This window comes from Gambusia affinis, linkage group LG11 (genome assembly GCF_019740435.1).
Source record: "Gambusia affinis linkage group LG11, SWU_Gaff_1.0, whole genome shotgun sequence".
Lineage (NCBI taxonomy): Eukaryota > Metazoa > Chordata > Actinopteri > Cyprinodontiformes > Poeciliidae > Gambusia > Gambusia affinis.
In genome coordinates, this window is record NC_057878.1 from 17,789,069 (window position 1) to 17,808,951 (window position 19,883).

The following is a 19,883-nucleotide window of genomic DNA, read 5'->3' on the forward strand; positions in this document are numbered from 1 at the left end:
TATTTGGCTGTGCTGAAGCAGGTAAATGACTAAAACAGGATCTGAGGACCAGGAGCTATGCCTGCTGCTCTAGAGGAACCTTCCACTGCATGCTCTTGATCCGTTTTCCTGCTTTCTCAAACATTCCCCTGAACTTGTCCAAAAAATTGAATGTTTATATCCATATGTAAATCTGTGTGCATCTGCAAGGATGAACTCACACATCCTATGCAAAACATTTATTGGTTAATTCACTTTTGTTTACTTTGCAGCTGGAGCTTCTTCCATCAGCTAAATGTGACTTTGTGGTGAAGCTATGAGTAAACAGACATTTGAACGTTTGCCAAAATGACAATAAATCAAAACAAAAATCACTTCAACTTATCATCCTCTGGATGTCACAGACATGAGACTGAGCCTGGGAACTGGCAGGAAGAGAGTTCACTTAAAATAGGTAGGCTTTGTTTTCCGTTTTTGTTATTTAGTGTAATTTGTAACAAATAGTCTATGTGGGCATATATGTATGTGTGGGTCAGATGCGCTGCTTTTGAGCAGCATGCGCATCACGCTCACTTGACCTGCTTGTGTGGAGCAGGAACTGACTGTCTTGTCCTCAGTGCCACATTGCTGTTTTTGTGTGCCATTTGCACCGCACACGTGGCCTGTATTTATGTGGGTTGGGTGCATTGTGTGGGTTTTGTTTGCCACGCACATTATGTGAGTTAGGGATGTGGTTGTATTTGTGTGGGTGAGGTGCAGTGATGGTTTTTGTGCATGCCCTCCAATAACATCCCTGGCCTCATACACACACACACACACTTCCTCGGTCTCTCTTTCATTGTCATCCCAATGTCACTTTCGTCTTTCTCTTGAGCTTGTGCTGTCCTCTACATCAAGCAGCAGTCAAGCTTTTTGAAACACGTTTGTTAAAAAGCCAAACATCAGCTGCATCGCAGTATTCAAAATGCGTGGAAAAAGTAGCTGCTTATAGTCCAGAAATTATGGTACAGTTAAAATTATGAAAAGTGTACATTTGTGTTTAACTTCTATTAATCTGATACCCCAAAATAAATACTGTTCAACCAGTTGCTTCAAAAATAGATTAAGATTTTCTTTTGTCAAACTACTCCTTTTCATTCAGAGCTTTGTGTTAACATGTGGCGTGTTCGTTTCAAACTGTAAATGAAATGAACAAATAAATCACCTATTTGTAACGACAGTCCATTTAGTTGCAATTCAATCCTATAAACTGTGAAGGGTTCAGAAAACATTAGTGAATAAACAGTACCATGAAGACATGTTAGAGATACAGTTGTGGAGAAGTTTCTGGCAAGGTTAGGTTATAAAATAAAGTCCCAAACTTTACACATGACAAAGAGCACTGTTCAATCTGTTATTCAAAAATGTAAAGCGTTTACATGACAGCAAACCAGTGATGACATTCCTGTCCATTTAACTTGAAACACTAGGTATTGAGAGTATTAATTGGAGAAGCAGCTAACAAGAAAAGTTAGGTGAGAGATGAGTAAAAAAATTAACTTTTAGCATTACTTGTACAATGCTAAACTGATGATCAAATTGCAAGATTTACTATCTGAAAAATGGTGCTTATTGTCTTCCCAATAACCCTGACAGTAGTTTTTTAATCAGGTGACTATTTTTTTCCAACAATCAGAGGAATTTTTATGGGTAAGGCTGAATATGAGCAGACTGCAATTATAACTTGGCCCTCCAAGTTAAATCCACCAATCAGACAATGCTGCAGATAAGAGGTTTTTGCATTTTGGCAATGGATTCGTGACTGAAAAGTAATAATGCTTATAACCTTGAACACATGGAGCGTTTAATGGCCATTGTGGCAGCATTGTACTGTGGCTTTTTTCCTTCAGGAGGGACATGAAAGCTGGTCTGAGTGTGTGGGAAGATGGATGGAGCTAAATCCTGCACATTCCTGGAAGAAAATTTGTTAGAGACCACAAAAAAAATGCTGTGAGCTGCAAACAAGTCATATAAGTACATAAATATAAATACGTTTAGAATTTCTGATTATTATCTCTTGTAATCAGCTGGCAGTAATGCATTGATAAAACATGCAAAGCACCAAATATCTTCATCCAAGTACCAAGATACTAAACAGTTATGTTAGATCTTTATTCCTGAATAGATCAGTTATCATACAATGTCTTTGATGCATTTAAAGAAAATCAGATTTCATGGCACAGATCAAGTAAACAAAACGATCATAGGGGGTGTGGTAGACCCTGTGGCTGTAAGTTGAAGTTTTTATAATATTATTGCTTTCACCACAAAGGAGGAATATTATGGTCCCTAAAAACAAAGATTAGTAAAATTTTTTTTACAGGCCCACCAAATCTAAACAGTAACACATAAGTTGAAAGTCTAACGGTGCCCTTGTTAAAGCAGCACTGGCTTACTGAAGATTGCATTTTGGTATATGATGAAACAAGAAAGAATTTCTAATATCTTAAGGATTTATATGATTGTTTTGTGCTTATCGGTTACAGCTATAGAATATTTCAACTTAAGTGTTACATTAATAAGCAAGTGAAAATTGTGAATCATTGTGCCCAGTTTTACTGATGCTAATAATGCATTTGTAAATATAGTACGCATCTAGCAGCACTTTCTGTATTCAATCAGATAAGATCTTTAAAGCGCACATGGTAAAATAGTCTGTATATGAAATACCAAAAATACTGCTGTGAACAAACATGAAAATGGGAACAAGGTAATATAGTTAAGGCTAAACATCTTTGTCTATTACCTTTGTATAGCTAAGTCAGTAAAAGGAGCATGCAACCAACGTAACATTGCCACAATTTTACAGTAAACAACAAAAGCAATCAACTCAAAACAAACATGTGCCTTTCTTCACTACAGATTAGAACCAGTGTAATGTAAGTTTTCAGTGGTGTAAATCATATGGCTTTGTGCAATTGTCCACTGTCTGTAAATTCACTAATGAAATTGTTTTATTTATTTTTTTGGTCTTTTTATTTTGTGAAATTAACATATTGTCATGCCAGAAACTGAGATTCGGTTCTACATGCGTCGCTTCTTACATGCCAATTTGTGCTAATTGTACATCATCCTAAAAAAGAAAAAGAAAAAAAAAGAGAAAGAAAAATAAATAAATCTGAGGTCTTTCATTAGAGCAAGAACACTTACATCCAGGGACAAATGTGCTCATTTCCATCCCCCTACTTTATATAAGGTATTTGTGCACGTATTCTACAGCTCCTTTAATATAAGAATATTGTCCGTTAATAAATACGGAATGGTACAAGGATTTCAGGTTCAGAAAAAAAAGGAGATAGCAGGAGTTAAAATTTGTTGTGTGCTTTATGTAAAGCGATCTGAGTTCATTTTCCTAAGCTTAGGTGGCAAGTGTCCGTCCATCCTCCCGCCTCCTCCCCCAGCTAGTCGCTGCAGCTTTGGGGGCAAGTCCGCCACCGACTTACTGATGGGCTCTGTGCTGATCTTGGCCTTCCCAGCCTGTTTGTCATCAGAGACACCGGGGACCGAACTGATTCGCTGCAGCTTCATGGGCAGGTCTCCGAAGCTGTAAGTCATCTCTGAGGTGGTGGAACTCATCCTCAGCAGCTTCTTGGGCAGACCGTCCCGGCCCGTGATCTTCTGCAGCTTGGTAGGCAGCTTGGTGGTGCTGTCATTGTCCTCCAGTGTCTCCAGGCAGTCCAGGGAGCTGTTTTTCTCCCCACTGTTGCACAGGGAGGGCGCCATGAGGGGCGAGGATAGGAGGAGGGCCTCCTCCTGCTCTTTCACGCTATAAGGAGGAGTAGGCACCTCGAACGTGGCATGAAACTGAGAGTAGTCCACTTTGAAGAAGCCCTCCTCCAAGGAGATGACAGGAAAGAACCGGTGTCCCCAGAGAACCTCGTCCTCCGTGTACGACGTCCTCGCCTGGCAGGTCATTCCTGCCAGAGAAACACAAGAAACGTTTAAGCTTCTTGAATCATATAAATGAACTTTTTCCCTGTGCAAAGAAAGCAGCATTGAAATGCTCTGTGGCTCCAATGTGAAACAATGTGGCTCTGATTCAATTATGTGCTTGGCGCCGTACCATAAAATCAATAATGTTTCCAGCATTAATGCTATTTTTAGATTACAAAGCAAACAATACTTTAAACATAACAGCCCCATCGAAAAAAACATTTATCGCATTACAGAGCCAGCTCTCTGAATCATAAGCCTAATTGATTTTTTATTTTTCTGCACGTGATGTTTGCAAGCACTTTCCAGGCTAATTTGAAAAATAATTAAAAGTTATTTGCTGTGTGAGTTTTATATGAATTACAAAATATTTAATCCTGAAAGCCTCAATTAATTTTGACACAAAAGCTAAGAAAAAACTGGAAGCATATTTGTCATGCAGCTACGACACAGAGCTAAACTTGATATTAGCACTTGAGTCCATTATTCATTCAGATTTGTTCTTCAGTGTGCCTTTTAGTTCTACAAACAGTACCCAGGGCAAGCTAATTAATGTATTTTAGCAATATTTTACGTAAAAGGGCCATGCAACGAAATGCAAATTACCCCAAAAAAATCTGAAAAGATGTTTTGTGAGCACCAAAGATCCACAGCTCAGGCGAGACAAGCTGTCAATTAGTCAACTGTTAGTTATTTAAACAAAATTGGCAAGAAAACAGCAATTTGTTGAAAAAAAAGCTTTAAGAAATCCTGCTAGCAGTTTTGCAGAGGTCATATAGAGCACACACACACACACAAAAAAAAACACACAATGAGGGAAGGTGCTCTGGTAGAAGAAACCAAAATTAAACTTTTGAGTTGCAGAGAAAAACTTTGTTCGGTATAAAATTAACACCGCACATCTCCCTAAGCCCCTCATCTCAGTGGTGAAACATAGTGCTGGCAGCATTAGGAAATGGGGTTGCTTTTCTTCAGTAGAGGTAGAAAAGCCAGTCAAAGTAGATGGCAAGATGAAGTGAACTAAATAGAGGGATTTCAAGAAAAAAATTAAACAAAATGATGGGCAAAGCAATTTCAGTCTCTGAATGTGCAGGTAAAGAGATGCCCTAAAAGATTTATAGCTGCAAAGATAAGGGCTGAATGCCATACGCCTGCAAAACAAAATATGAAGAAGTATGAATAACTTTGCATTGAAGTGTTATAGGTTAAGGCTAACTTATTGTGCAAAGATAAAAAGTTTCATTTTATAATATTGAAGTAACGAAACAAGGTTCTCAGAAAAAAAATGTAACTACAGAAACAGATTTTTGGTATGGAAGCGGTTTTCCTCACATCCCCTTTTATGCTACTTGCTTCTTCAGTTCACATCCTAAGCTTGGCTTCTAGCTACAAAAGATGAAGGATTAAGATAGTCAGTACTCCCTGTGAGTACTACATTATCACAGAACATGTCTACAGGAAAACATTTGACTTTCTTTGATGCAACAAAGGCAAATCAACTCATGCAAAAGCCTTTTATATATACATTAGGAATTTTTGCATATCCATTGAAATATTTTGGGTTAAATTGTTCAGTTATGTCCACTTTGAAGAACAAATTGGAAACGAAAAATCATGTTTTGCATCTGCCGGTGTGATCTGAGTGTTTATGTCTGCTCCAAATCACACCATGATAAATTTGGAATAAATGCTCCCCCTGTGAAGAAACATTTATTCCATTAAACCCCTGCGTCAAAGCGCCCTTCATATCCACAAAAGGAAATTAATACAGTTAGCAAACCCTGTCTTTAAAATTAGTCAACACAAACGTCTTTTCATGCAAACTTATTGGAGGCTTGTTAGTGATTACTCATCAATGATATTCAGCGGCTCCTGTTGTAGCTGTCTAATATTACACACTGCTGCTTAAAGCAAAGCCCTGCAAATCTCATAATATTAACATTCAGCTGTAAAAATCTGTATTAGCGTCTTGCAGAAAATCAGCAATGGATTCTAAAAGTGCTATTACATCATCCCAGGACAAGTAGATTTTTGCCTTTTTTACTTCTTGAATAAAAAACATGTTTGTATCGCTACCCTTCAAATGCAGAGCATGGATCAAAAATGGACCATTTCAATTATCAGTGCTCTTTATGTATTGTATGTCTTTTCATAAAGCTTATTTGATATCAAAACATTTTCTCATCCAGTCCTCTAAGTATTACACACATATCTGTTTTTTTTATTCAGTAGACAAGTGCAGTTTTGAATTCTACCTCAGGTTTACACACATTGGGTAAACAATCCACCTACATTTACCATAGTTGTGTGATGCAAGGCTGTATTATGCAATAGCTAGAACTGTCTATATAAGAAGACCTGGAAGGAAAGCTGGACAAAATATTTTCTTCCTCTTGAGCAGTGGAATCAGACAGAGAGGTGAATATAATGCATATAAAATATATAACATGTTTTCTCATTTGATTTCACTATCAACACAAAAGTAGTTTCATACAAGTTTGTACAATAGTAATAATAGAGCAGAGTCTATGGCACACAAATGTGTTGTGGTGATTTGTGAGGTATGGAAATGGTAATTATCAGAGGTATAGATTCAAGTCATGTACCTTGGACTTGAGTCAGACTCGAAACACAAATTTTATGTCTTTTGACTTGGCTAGATGAAATCATAGAAGAGTTTGGATTTGAATCTGACATTAATACAAATGCCTCATAAGTCAACTTATACTTGATCCCTGTGGCTCAAAAAGACTTCATCTCACACCAAACATAACGTGTATTTCAAGGGAAAAATGCTGGGAACGCCAAGAGGGAACCGTGTCAAACATGTGATCCAGCCCACTGTGTACATGCCGCCATTTAGCAATATTTCTTCTTCTTGTTGCTACAACAAGCACTCTGCATCTACCATGCTGTTTACCTGCTTTTCTTCTCCATCCTAGGATGAGAGAGCAATGCCTCTGTGGGTGGTAGAAAGGTCCTGCGTCCCACGCTATCAGGAAGGTGTGCACAAAGTTGGAAAGAGACAAAAATAGCTGCGCATGGCATCACCCAAACAAGGGGTAGGCTGGTATGCAGCATTGCTCTGTGCCATGATATTAAAACGCTGTAAGTAAGATTTTACTTTCAGACAGAAGCAATTGTCTGAATTGTCTGCTAGGTGATTCAGCTCATTACAACAGACCTGAATTGATCAAAGGTGTTTGGAAAGCTGTGAACTCTTTAACATAAAAAATTTAAATAAAATAAAAAAAAAAACAAAGATAAAGACAAAGACTAAAATACAAAGCAAAACATATAAGTATTTACATCCCTGTGTTCTTTTTCTTATTAATTCAGTTTAATCAGTACGTCACAAAGGCAATGCTACAGTTAGATTTTATGATACTGTTATGCTAAAATTATCTATCTATCTATCTATCTATCTATCTATCTATCCATCAATCCATCCATCCATCCATCCATCCATCCATCCATCCATCCATCCATCCATCCATCCATCCATCCATCCATCCATCCATCCATCCATCCATCCATCCATCCATCCATCCATCCATCCATCCATCCATCCATCCATCCATCCATCCATCCATCCATCCATCCATCCATCCATCCATCCATCCATCTATCTATCTATCTATCTATCTATCTATCTATCTATCTATCTATCTATCTATCTATCTATCTATCTATCTATCTATCTATCTATCTATCTATCTATCTATCTATCTATCTATCTATCTACATACAAACTTGTAAGATTCAATTAATTTGTTTAAGTGAAAAAAATTACATTCAGAACAGGGGTGAGCATATATGGTATGATTTATCATTTGTCGTTAATCATGATACATTTTTTATTTATCATTTTCACATTAAATTTGATATAATGTTTAAAAAACCTAAGACTGTCTGTTTTATCCAGATTGTTAATTTTTACTGTTTTTCTCCACCGTTTATTCAATAACGGTGTATCATTAAATGTCAAAAACATTAGAAATATGATTAAATACACTTATTTTGTCCATTTTAGAGGAACAATTCACACTTTATGATTAATTTCTGTAATCCCCACATAAAACACAAATGTGAAAAATTATATATTATAAATATATTGTTTATTTATATTTTATTATTATTTATGTATATTGAAAATTGTTTGCACAAGCTACAAATACATTTTAGTTACAAAACTGAAGTAGAAAAGTGTCTTGCTGACTTTCTACAAGGTACTAATACATATTGAATGCTAGGATTTTGAACCTTCGACTGGAAGCAGTTGTATTTAACAGAAGTTGACTCATTTGCAAGGCGAAAAATGTGGCTTAAATTGTTAAATGAATTAAATATTTCTTTGTGAGGACATTTATCTCAAATTAATCCAATTAATAAAATTTTTGCTCATTATCACTGGTTTAATCGGAACCTAATATTGTTTATGCAGACATTTGATTCCCAAAACTGAGGGCCACTTGTTTACTGTGAGACACTGCTGCTGACAGCCAGAGTGTCATCATCCAAACTAGAAGCATCTGCAATTCCCCCTGATTCCCAGTGCCGTGAGATAATTCACTGATCACAACCCTGCACACAATCACAGATGTGCAGGAGACTGAACATCAAGTGCGTTTGGGGTATTCGCAATATTACTTCAGCTCTATTGCTTCAAAGTCCCAGTGCCTTTAGGCTCATGCAAGCGTGCTGCGGTGAATGAAGCGGGCAAAACTAATGTGAACTTGAGGGCCAAAGCGTTTGAGAGTTAAGCGTGAATGGAAATCCTATTCCATAGTGAGTCTGTTAAACAGCCTCCAGCCAAAAATATTGTCGTCATCGACATACGTGGTCACGGCGTACCAAATCTGAGGAGATTTTATCAAGAAAAATGTATTTTTTATAGGCTCGGAACACTGACCTACTCACCCTCAGAAGTTATCTGCTTTATTGAACACTAGACTCAATGATGCAATCCTAAGCTGAAATCGATACTGTAAATACATGGCTGCGATATTAAAAACAGCTTAACTTGTGTTTTACAAGCAATGAAGTTGTAAACTAATGCTAAGCCTAAGGCAAAATACTGCACCATAATACACAACACTTATAGTTTCATCTTACATCTATAGATAATGCTCTGTTGGTCCTGCAGATGATGCAGGAGTTACTGTAAGACCTCTGTCTCCTGTGTGAAACCTTGCCTCCTGTTTCAGCTTGCTTCATGTCTAAGACAAGCAGCCCACAAAGGAGGCTCTCAGATATGGATCATCGTATAATTCTTCTAAAACTAACAACTGATGGTACTGGACACAATCTCTAAATATAATGCATTTCATTTACATTCATTATTCAACAGTCATTGCCCGAGCACTGCATAATTATAGGCAGAGTTGCATCACGTATGTTCAGTTGTGTTGCAAAGACCTGCTGTTCTGCTACGCCCACATTCATATGGCACAGACTGTAAGAGACAAGGCACTAATATTGAACTGTGCACCTCTGTTCTCAGTGAGGCCATGACACAGTTTAATATTTTATAGAGATGCAAAGATTATGTTAAGTATATGTAAACATTATCAGACAGAAACCTCAAGTTGTACAGAACGTCCTTGTAGCCTAAAATAGCAGCGGTAAAGAAAAGAAAGGCAGATTTCGTTATTTTCTGCTGTTGCTGTGCATTATTCCCAAAATAGGAATCCAGTCAAATGAGAAATCCCATATCAGATTGTCTGTCGTATTATTGGTAAGGTCTTATGTAACTCAGTAATACACGGCTGCCCGGCACTCTGTGTTTCTATGGAAACAAAACTGTTGGAATGAGTACATGTGACAGCCATAAACCTTTTCACTGCTCCATTTGGTCAAAAGTAACAGTGACACGACACAAAACAAGAGTGTCTCTCTCTTTCAAAGACCCTGACAACAACAGAGAGCATTTTTCCAGCAAGTGCGGGTTCTGATCATACATAAAGGACCAGAGCCAGACAAATATTGTTTTTACTGTGAAAGACTTGTGACCTTTTAAGCACACAAGCACAGAGTTAAAAGTGCTGTTTTTAGTGGAGTCTGGAAATTATATATTTTGGTGACGTATCTTCAGTGAAGCCCAGAGCTCTTGTTATAAATGTCACCTTTAATAAAGCACAGGGCAAGTCCCTTTCTTCTCCTATCTGTCACTCTTATATTATACTGTAAAGGGAGTAATAGTGCAGAAAATGTGTGTGGGAGGGTGGGGGGGTAAGCATGTACCCATTTGAGGTGAAAACGTTACTCAAAGTTAACTTTCCATAAGCTGTAAATTTTTTATTTTTTTTATTTATAAGAAAAAATTTTTTAGCACTTTTACTTATAATAAAGTACAGAAATAAAACGGAGGAACTGCTAAAACTGAGAGTTCTGTATATGATTCTGATTTCAAACTTACAGAAAATGGAAAGGCAGAGTTGCTTTGAAAAATATTAGCAAAAATAAAATACAATCTCTGACAGAGATAAGAACTTCTTACGTTATGAGTATTACTTCAAGAAGGAGTCTGCAGAAAGCTACAATTATACTTACTACAGGTGAAAAAAGGGAATTAAATCATCCCTTTACAGAAAAGAGGCAGGGATGTTACAGACGTTGGATTCATTGTTTCTTGCAGTGAAGTCTGCTGAATATTGTTTTGCAAATAATTTTTCTAATCAGAAGAAAATTTCAAATTGTGCTTAAAACTGTTATGCGTTTTAAAAAGCAATATATGTTTTCATAAAAATTTGTTTCTTTATACTCAATATATTATTACAGCATATATGCATGGTCTACATGGCATAATGCTCGGCTAGAAAGGCTAGAAATTAAAAGATGAAAGCTCTGAAAACAGATGCAGCTAAATGTGCAAAAATTGGCAACTTTTTTCACAAAACAGTGCTCACAAGACACTATGTTATGTGGTGCTGCTAACTACAATTTTTATATGTATGGCACAACACCCCGTAACTTGGAAACTTTGTCTAATAGACCATCAGTGAGAATGAAGAAAAAGCACCAAGCACCAGTCATAAGCCCACAAGTCCAGGTAGAATTACTCATTGAGTGAATATTAGAAATAATAATGAAGTGCATGGTGTAGAACTGTTTTTTTTATTAAATGTGCCACGAGATGCAAAATGATTCACCTCATTACAACCTGACCCGAATTGATCAAAGGACTTTGTAAAAACAGGAGATTTGTACAGAGAATTATGACAGTTTTAAAATTGTGATTTATTGTCAAAAGCAGAGCCAGGAGCTGAGAAAGAACTTCTCATGTCTTTAGACAATGATATTGAAATATACAAAGCTGCATGGACTGTTGCGCTGCTCATATGTTTACTAATGTGTTGGAGTTGGCCATATTTCTTCATAACAAACAAACAAGAATAGGATCATAAAAAAGGTAATGTCATACTGCCATTATGACATTAACTTGGGAGTGTAGAGTACGCTGTACTCTACAAGGTACAGTGTAATATTTTTATTATTCTTTGATTAAATATAATGTGAACACAAACTTGCTATTTGATTTTGCAGAAAACAACATTCTGATGTAAAAAATAGTATTGGAGGTTTGCCCTTCATTTCCTATTGCCCCAGCATGCATTGATGTCAAAAAATGACAATCTCCATAGGTGAAAAACATAATAAAAATATAATCTTTTAAAAGTAAATATGACTTTTTATGTACCACAAACAACAACTTTGAGGTAAGTAGGAAAATTACAAAAAAGAACCTCAAAGCCAACATGTTCACTAGTCACGGATCCCTTCAAAATAAATAAAGCTATTCAAACCAATCTCTTATGAGGTTATATACTGTATGCTACGACAGTCATACTTTAACAAAAAAGTCGAGATTTAACTATTCTACATAGTGCATTGAAATACTGTGGTGGTTGCTAATGCCACAAAAGCAGGAACAAAAATGCTCCGTTTTCTTTTTTATCTCATAGAGTACTTATTAAATCAGTCTCAAACTGTGTTTTAATGCTTGGTGTAGAATTATTTATTCCAGCATCTATGCATTTAATACAATAGATTATTATTATTATTATTATTATTATTATTATTATTATTATTATTATTATTATTATTACAGTACTTACAAATCATGTGCATTTTTTCTGTTATGCTTTCTCCATTTCAGGGTTCCAGCAGTTAAATTATTACAAAGCATAATCATTTTTGTTTTACTATCTTTTTTGGAGTCTGTTATTGTTTCAGCCATTTTCCCACCTGCCTAGATGTCTTCGAAGCGTATTTATAACTGGTTTAGAAGTGAAAATGACTCCACTATAAATAAGTGACTACAAGGGTCTTTTTCTACATTAAAAACACACACACAGGGATAAAACAGAAACTCAATTGAGGCAAAGAATGAACCAAATGGGAAAAACACCACTGGAATCGGTAAAGAGCCAGTTCCTCAATCAGCCCTTTAGAAGAGAAATTTGTGACTCTGTGGATCCATTGCACTTCTAATTTCAGTAAATCTATGCCCATGTCTGTTCCCCTCAGTGACTCAGTATAAGACAATACCAGTGCATTTCAAACAGTCTGTGGAGTGGCTCTTCTCTGTAAAGTGCTGCATGAAATTCACAAACACTCCTGAGAAATCAGTAGTGTTCAGGTTGTTTTGTAACAGTCTAAACAACCTGTATTACTAGGAATGCATACCATACTTAAGTTATATGATTTACATTCATGAACTTTAATTGTCATATAGTTATTTCAAGGTGCAGACTGATAAAAAATCTTCTGTTAGTTTTGGCAGTTTTCTTAGAATAGACAATGGTAGTATGTTAGTATCAGACATCTTTTTTTTTTCTTCATTACTCAGGAAATACAGATTTACAACCATGTTTCTACATAAAAACGCAGTTAATATATTTTTGCTATGCAGTACTTGCAGGTTATTTTTAATAGTAAAATATTCAAATGGTTGTTCTTTAGCACTTTTCAAATCTTTGTTTAATATTCTAACTATTTTTGATTAAGTTTCTGTTTCCCTATTTGCATAAGGTTTTGGGAGTCTCAAGAGAGACAAAGTTAGCATACAAACTTACCATCTATCTTAATAAGTGCAAACTTACCAACTTGTTGTTAAATAGCGAATCAGCAAATCATGCAGTAACTCAATGCATTATCCAGGTGTGATAAAGACAACTTGATGAAGTTCAAACAGAGCATCAGACTTTGAACTTGGCCTGGTTCAATAGGTCTCAATTCAGCTTCTGCTTTTGGAAGTTTTATGTCTTTCAGCAAGGCAAAGATTCAGCCACTATTTGTTGGGAAGTGTCAACAGTGCCTCAACTGTATGTAGCATACTCCACTATTTTATAAAGCTCAAATCATCTCAAACTGGACTCTCAAACATGAGAGTACTGCAATGACCTCCACAGTAAACAGATTCCATTAAAAGCATATTTAGGATACTAATGAATGGGAAAGTCACATCCATGCATGGGCAGCCAAAAATCTTCTGCAACTTTGCAATGCTGTCAACCTAATATGGACCCAAATCTCAGAGGACTGTTACTGATATTTTGTTGAATTTATGCCCATGTCTTTAACCATTCTGTCTCTCCCCAATTTTTGTGTAATTACTATCAATATAAGCCACCAGCTACACAAGAAATATATTTTTTTTTAAACTTTAGATAGCAAATGCTTTCCACAAGTATAAAATAAGATATGTTCCAAGCTTTGCACAATAATTACTGCCAGAAATATTTTTGAAATACCTTATTTGATTAAAATATTTCAATAATAGATTTCCAGCATGTTAAGCTGAGACCTAAATGACAATATAACATAATGGAAAGAAGTTTAAATCAGAAATAAAGTGAGAAGGAAAAAAGGTGACCAAATGCCACAATGTGTTAGGATTTTAAAAACAACTCTGGCAGATAATATAAATACTCCCAAAAAAGTTAAGAATCCTGTCTAAATAGAGAAAGTGAAATAAAATTATATCCATAAAGATGTAATGACTACAGTATGAGATCAAACGGAAAATGCAGGATGTGTCATCTCCCTTTTGTACAGCCATTGCACAAGATGATGATCCATGGTGATGCACACCCAAGACTCATCGCTGTACATATTAAGACAGCACTTATCGTCACTGCATGCCTTCCAGTTACAGCACCACTCCAAACACAGATGTTTCTGCTCTGGTGTTAATAGCATCAATCAGATGGGATGGTAAACTCATAGCCTTGCTTATGCTGGTTGTTGAGACACAGCGGAGGATGTCAAGCTGTGTTATGAGAAGTTCATTCATTACCTATGATGCTTAGGATATGACGATCGTGTGCTGTGTGGTCTGCCCTGGGTTATTGGGGAGCTCAAGGCTTATGTGGGGAACCTTAACAGTGATTCCAGCTGGGCATGGGCGCAAGTGTGAGATTCTTATGGCATGATATCCAAGAGTAAAATACCAGGATTTCATTTTGTTTTCACAAAAATTCAAAGTGGAGATACATAACATGAACTACTGAAGGAAATTACACAAAAAGAAGCCAACAACAAGCCATTTCTTTCACTATTTACCCAGAATTCCCTGCACTGTAGACTGTTTTCTGCCTTTAGAGTGGCCTCCAGTCTGCTTGGCATTCAGATATGCATTCAAACCACACCAGAGTTCACTTTAACAGAATTGGACACAAACTCGTGAAGGCCAAGTTGAGGCCTCCATATATGGGTTGTACGATCTATCCCTGCACCACTGCTATGCCCCCACATCTTGTTTTAACATCAGGTTCTGATGACATCTGTATACTCAGCATACCAATCAGTAACATAATACAATCACCCGTCTTTAAGCATGCTGCTAAAGAACCCATTATCAAACTCAAGTCAAGTACAGGTAACCTTATTTAATGCATGAATCTATATCTATGAATCCATATCTATGAATCTCAGTTTTATGTTGTCTACTTTCAGCTGTCTAAAATAAAATAATTAAAACAGAAAAGAAAACAAAACATACAAATACCATCTAAATTCAGTAGCCGTCTTCCAACTCCCAGAATATTATACATATTATACATAATGTCATTCCGTTCCTTACTGAGTGACACAGTTATGCCAAGCTCATATTAGCTGAGCAATTAGAAAAACAGCATTACCTCAACATATCTTACAATCTTGTAATGAAGAGAATATTGTAGAAGCTCTCTTTCAATCAGCTGAACATCAGTGTACAGTAACGGAGGAAGAGGCAGTGCTGTATTATTCTATGCTCCATATGTCATGATATCTGAGCGTCTGGTGTTTTTATCATGGTGTTTATGTTATTCATATTCTTTGCTTATTTATTTGTGGGTTTAGGTTTATAGTTATCCTGGTGTCATGTTTTGTTTTTGTATATATATATATATATATATATATAAATATATATATATATATATATATATATATATATATATATATATATATATATATATATATATATATATATATATATATATATATATACTTGGTTTTCTTTAGTTTAATTTGTGTTAAGGAGGTTTTGTTATCCTTCAGATGTAAGGTTTTATGTTTTTGTTTGCATTAGCTCATGATTTTCATCTACGTTACCTATCAGTAATCCTCCTCACCTCTCTCAGGAAGTATTTATGTTCTAGTCATGCTGTTGTCTTGTGCGGGATTGTTGTGCATTCTTATGATTGTTTAGTTTGTAAATACTCAGGTCTAATTTTCAGTATGACAGATTGCCGTTCACATTTTGGCTGTTTGTTATCTCCGCCTTCACCAGTTGTGACACCATACAGCTGGAGAACATCCCTGTCATTCTGGTATTTTATCAAACATTTAATTAAATTCACTTTAAACTGTAGGAAAGTTATGATGGAAAATTAAAACAATAATAAAACTTTTTTTTTAAATCATTTAGGCTTGGTTGGATTCAATTTTAAAGCCCTTTTGAAGAAACTACTCAAGCTATTAATTCACCCAAGACTATGCATTATTTAGAAACACTGGGAAAAAACTGAAGGCATTTCGGAGACCTATTTTATGGCATGCTTGGATAATCTTTCAACAATAGCTCAAAATGAAGAACAGGGTGTATCCAAACTTTTTTCTGAAAATGATGAAGTGTAAAACATAGTTGACAAGGTGTATATTAATCCTGTATAAGTGTGAAATCCCTCCAGGTTCTCACATTTTAGGGAAAGCAAGGGTCATGATATATCCAATATTCGTGTGACAACTGGAAAAAAATCCTCTCCTGAATCCACAAATTCACGCTATATCTTGAGAAAAGTCTCACTGGAAACACATTTTTGACAGAAAATATCCTGGGAGTCAGGGGATAAGCATGCAGATATGCTATATGCTCAGATTCCCTGTCGTCTAGTGACAGCGATGTTTTAAAAAAATGAATTCTTGAAGCTTATTCTACCCATGAGCAGGTGGACATTGGAAATACAAACCACTGAGTGGAAGAAATTACAGCTGCACTATCTGCACTTTACAGTTCAATTCAAAAATTTTCAGACTTGATTCTACTATAAACCGAGTGAAAGTTAAGAGGTGAGGTGTTGAGAAGAATCTTTAAGATTCAGATGGCCAAGAGCCATCTTCTTTACAAATAAATGTACCTGCCTAGATAAGAAGTAGCTCTGCATCCTGGTTCTATGGAAGTGAGGTGAAAGACAGCAAAGATAAAATGGGTTCTTTGGTGGCTGAAATAGAAAATCACTGTAAACCAATGCAGGCTGTCAGTGTTTCTTGATGGTAGCCGAGAAAAAGAAAAACATAAGAGATATTCACATCCTCAGCCGTCTAAGCTTACCCAGGTCGGAGAGAATATTTATTTCTCTCCAATAAATATATAATAAATATATAATAAAATTTTTGTAGCATATGTTTAACATGTAATAACATAATCAAATTTCCTCATGTGAAAACTGGATGTGTTTTACAGCATGAGTTTCACATGTAATTACATGACTGAATTTAATTCTATGTTCCACATTAAACATGACATGAGCTTCACATTAAACACTATAATGTCATTTCCACATGTGAAACTCCCTGTATTTTTCTGCATGTCATGTTACCACATTATACAAATGACCACATGCGAAACACTTGGAACTAAACAAGTGTAATAGCATATTAAACACATGTTTTATGAAAAAGAACACTGTTAAAAACACTGTTATGTTTTCTCATAAGCTGTCCATCCAACCACATTAGAGAGATTGCATGTTATTCTTAAGGGTTTCACATGAATATCACATTATGTTGTTAGGAGTTTCACATGGCTATGATTTAATATGGTATTGTAGGGGAGTTTCACATGGGAATCATATGTGATATTATTGGTTTCATACAGTGACTTAAATTATAATCATTTTACCAGAAAGGTTTCAAAGGGACATCTTATGAAATCTTTACATTTTACAGGTAATTCAAACATTATACAATTGTTCCAAATCCACGTGTTGTACATGTGCAAAATATATACTTTACATTTGTTCACATATCACATGTCATTTGAGCATATGAAATTGCATGTTGTGGTTAATCACATTCACATATGATCACAAGTTTTTGGATTATATGATTTTGGTGGTTCATAGTCATTGTTAGTCTAGGGGCCTGGTAGCAGAGGCCAATCTATTTCAACTCTGTGAAATCATCTCGGCACATTCCCAATCTGTGCTTTCAATTAGATAAATTAGAGCTATTGTGTGATTAAACAAACCCATGGCGCTAAAGCAAATGACTCTCAAAATTGCCCACAATGTGAAAATGAAGGTTTGCTCAAATGGGTTTTCTGGATGAACAAACACAGAGTGAGTACTGGATCATGGGAGTCAGAGAGGAGTTCTTCATAACCTTATATTTAGTGACAAAATCTCAAATACCCTCTTTATTCCTTAGTCTATCTCTGTCTTCACGCACAGGCACACACACTTATACTCAGTCATCAAAACCATGCTGTCAGCACCGTCCCCTGACAGTCTATCACCGCTGTGAAAACAGCTCGAGTGTTATGTATGAGAAAAATACCAGAAAAAACAAGTATGAGAATCTGGACGTTACTCACACACAGCGCCGTCACACAACTCTCACCGTTTTTATCCCAGCAGGGCTCCTATTGTTGAGCACTTGGCTGCAGCTGAATCTCCTTCCATGAAAATGCCAAAACACCAACAATGGATTATGTGGGACAAAAGTTAATTCAAGACAATTAGGCAGGTCTTAGTTTTTTCCAAATTAGAGAGCATCCTTTGTCTCTTTGTTGGCTTTTGTTGTCGGCCTTTTGGTCGCACTACACAAAGAAATGGGAACATGAGGTGACAGATAGTGAGTTTAAATCTAGTTTACTGATTCAGCTATCCAGAAATCTTACAGAGTAAAGATACCAATCTAAACTTTAACAAAGTGATCTAATTGCATATAATTGAAGACAGAAAAGTAGCTATTTCTATTCCTGTGAAAATATCAAAACAAAGTTTTCAGAAATGGAGCCTTAAAATAGAAAAAAAAAATGGAGTCTTGGGAAAATTCAAGCTAGGAGACTAAACCCAGCTTCTCCTCGTCATCTAATCACCACGCCCGGCTGCAGCCAACTCAGACCTGAGCTCCACACCGCTCCAGCCAATCGTCGTCCAAGGACGCCCTTAAAAGTTCAAGCTACCCCTGGGGTCTTCCTGCTCGTCAGCCGTGCTTTGACCCACCTCCTCCTCATCTCCACCTTCATCATGAGGGACGACCTCCAGGATCCCTACCTGCTCTCCCATCTCCAGGCTCCGTTCCACCACCAGTTTCGGTTCCCGGGGTTAAGACTATCCTGAGCTTGCAGAGCAGACCTCCCGCTCACGGCGATCCTCGGCTCACGGTCATCTGCCGGGTCCGATCGCCAAAGAACTTGCACCATTAAATCTTTTTCACTGCTACTTTCTTTTCTGTGTGAGTCTCTGCAGATTGAAATGTGGAGAGATTTGGAGATGGGACTTTGGAAAAAATGTCAATCAATGGATTTCCTTTAGGCTAAACAGTCAGTATTGGTTCAATAGGGGAAGAAGCACACAGACTCTGTCAACCTGGACTGAGAAAGATTTTTCTTTATTATATACCAATACTAGATAGGATTTTTTTTCTTCTGTAAAACATAGTGAATGAATAATAGCTATAATCTCATATTGATCGCAGTTATTACATCTTCTTACGGTAAGTCACGAAGAGGCGTTACAACTGAAAGCAGGCAGACAAAGGGAGGGATTTTTATACCGCAAGTGGTCTCACATTTGGATGGTACTTTAGGAGAGAGGAACTCACTGTTGAGGAAGAATCCCTGTTATGTTTTATTAATTTTTGTCACTTCAACTAGACAGCATATTATTCCAGCAAACAGAAGCCTGACAGAGACAAAAATAGAATGGAGAAATCCCAGAGGAGTCCGACTTTAGAACATGTTCACATGGTACTGTGTTTAGGCCTCAGAATTGATCCACATGCACTTCGAGGGACCGTCACAATCAATGCTTGTCATAGAGTAACACTGCAAATACAATACGTGATAACCTCTCCAACAAGCAGAGCACAATGTTATCTCAGTTTGTGTCATGTAACTTTAATCTCTAACTTGAGTTCTGTAAGGCAATGATCAAACCACACACTTCAATTAATTTTATCGGGATTCTATTTGAAGGACCAATTAAAGAAACAAAAAACATATACAGGGCTTTTACATTTTTTTTCCACAAGAAATAATCTATAATATTGCAGTGTTCAGATTTATTTAGCCAACTTTACTCTTTTACCTCTAAGTAAAATCCATTACCCCTAAATAAAATCTATTTACCGTTGGAAATCATCTAAGTTTAGCAAAAAAAAGTGTCATTTAATTTGACAATAAATCCAACTAGTCCGTGCATGCCTCAAAAGTTTGTTTG

The 19,883-nt window shown here is 36.4% G+C and overlaps 1 protein-coding gene across 1 annotated transcript in view; it reads right to left on the bottom strand.

Moving 5' to 3' along the window:
* Nucleotides 1-2,112: 2,112 nt before the first annotated feature.
* kcnj3a (potassium inwardly rectifying channel subfamily J member 3a) overlaps nucleotides 2,113-19,883 on the bottom strand; it is a 38,448-nt gene continuing 20,677 nt past the window's right edge. Inside the window, exon 3 of the mRNA XM_044132212.1 lies at nucleotides 2,113-3,935. Within this exon, the coding sequence (XP_043988147.1) occupies nucleotides 3,343-3,935 (593 nt within the window). The 3' untranslated portion in view covers nucleotides 2,113-3,342. The remainder of the gene's footprint in view (nucleotides 3,936-19,883) is intronic.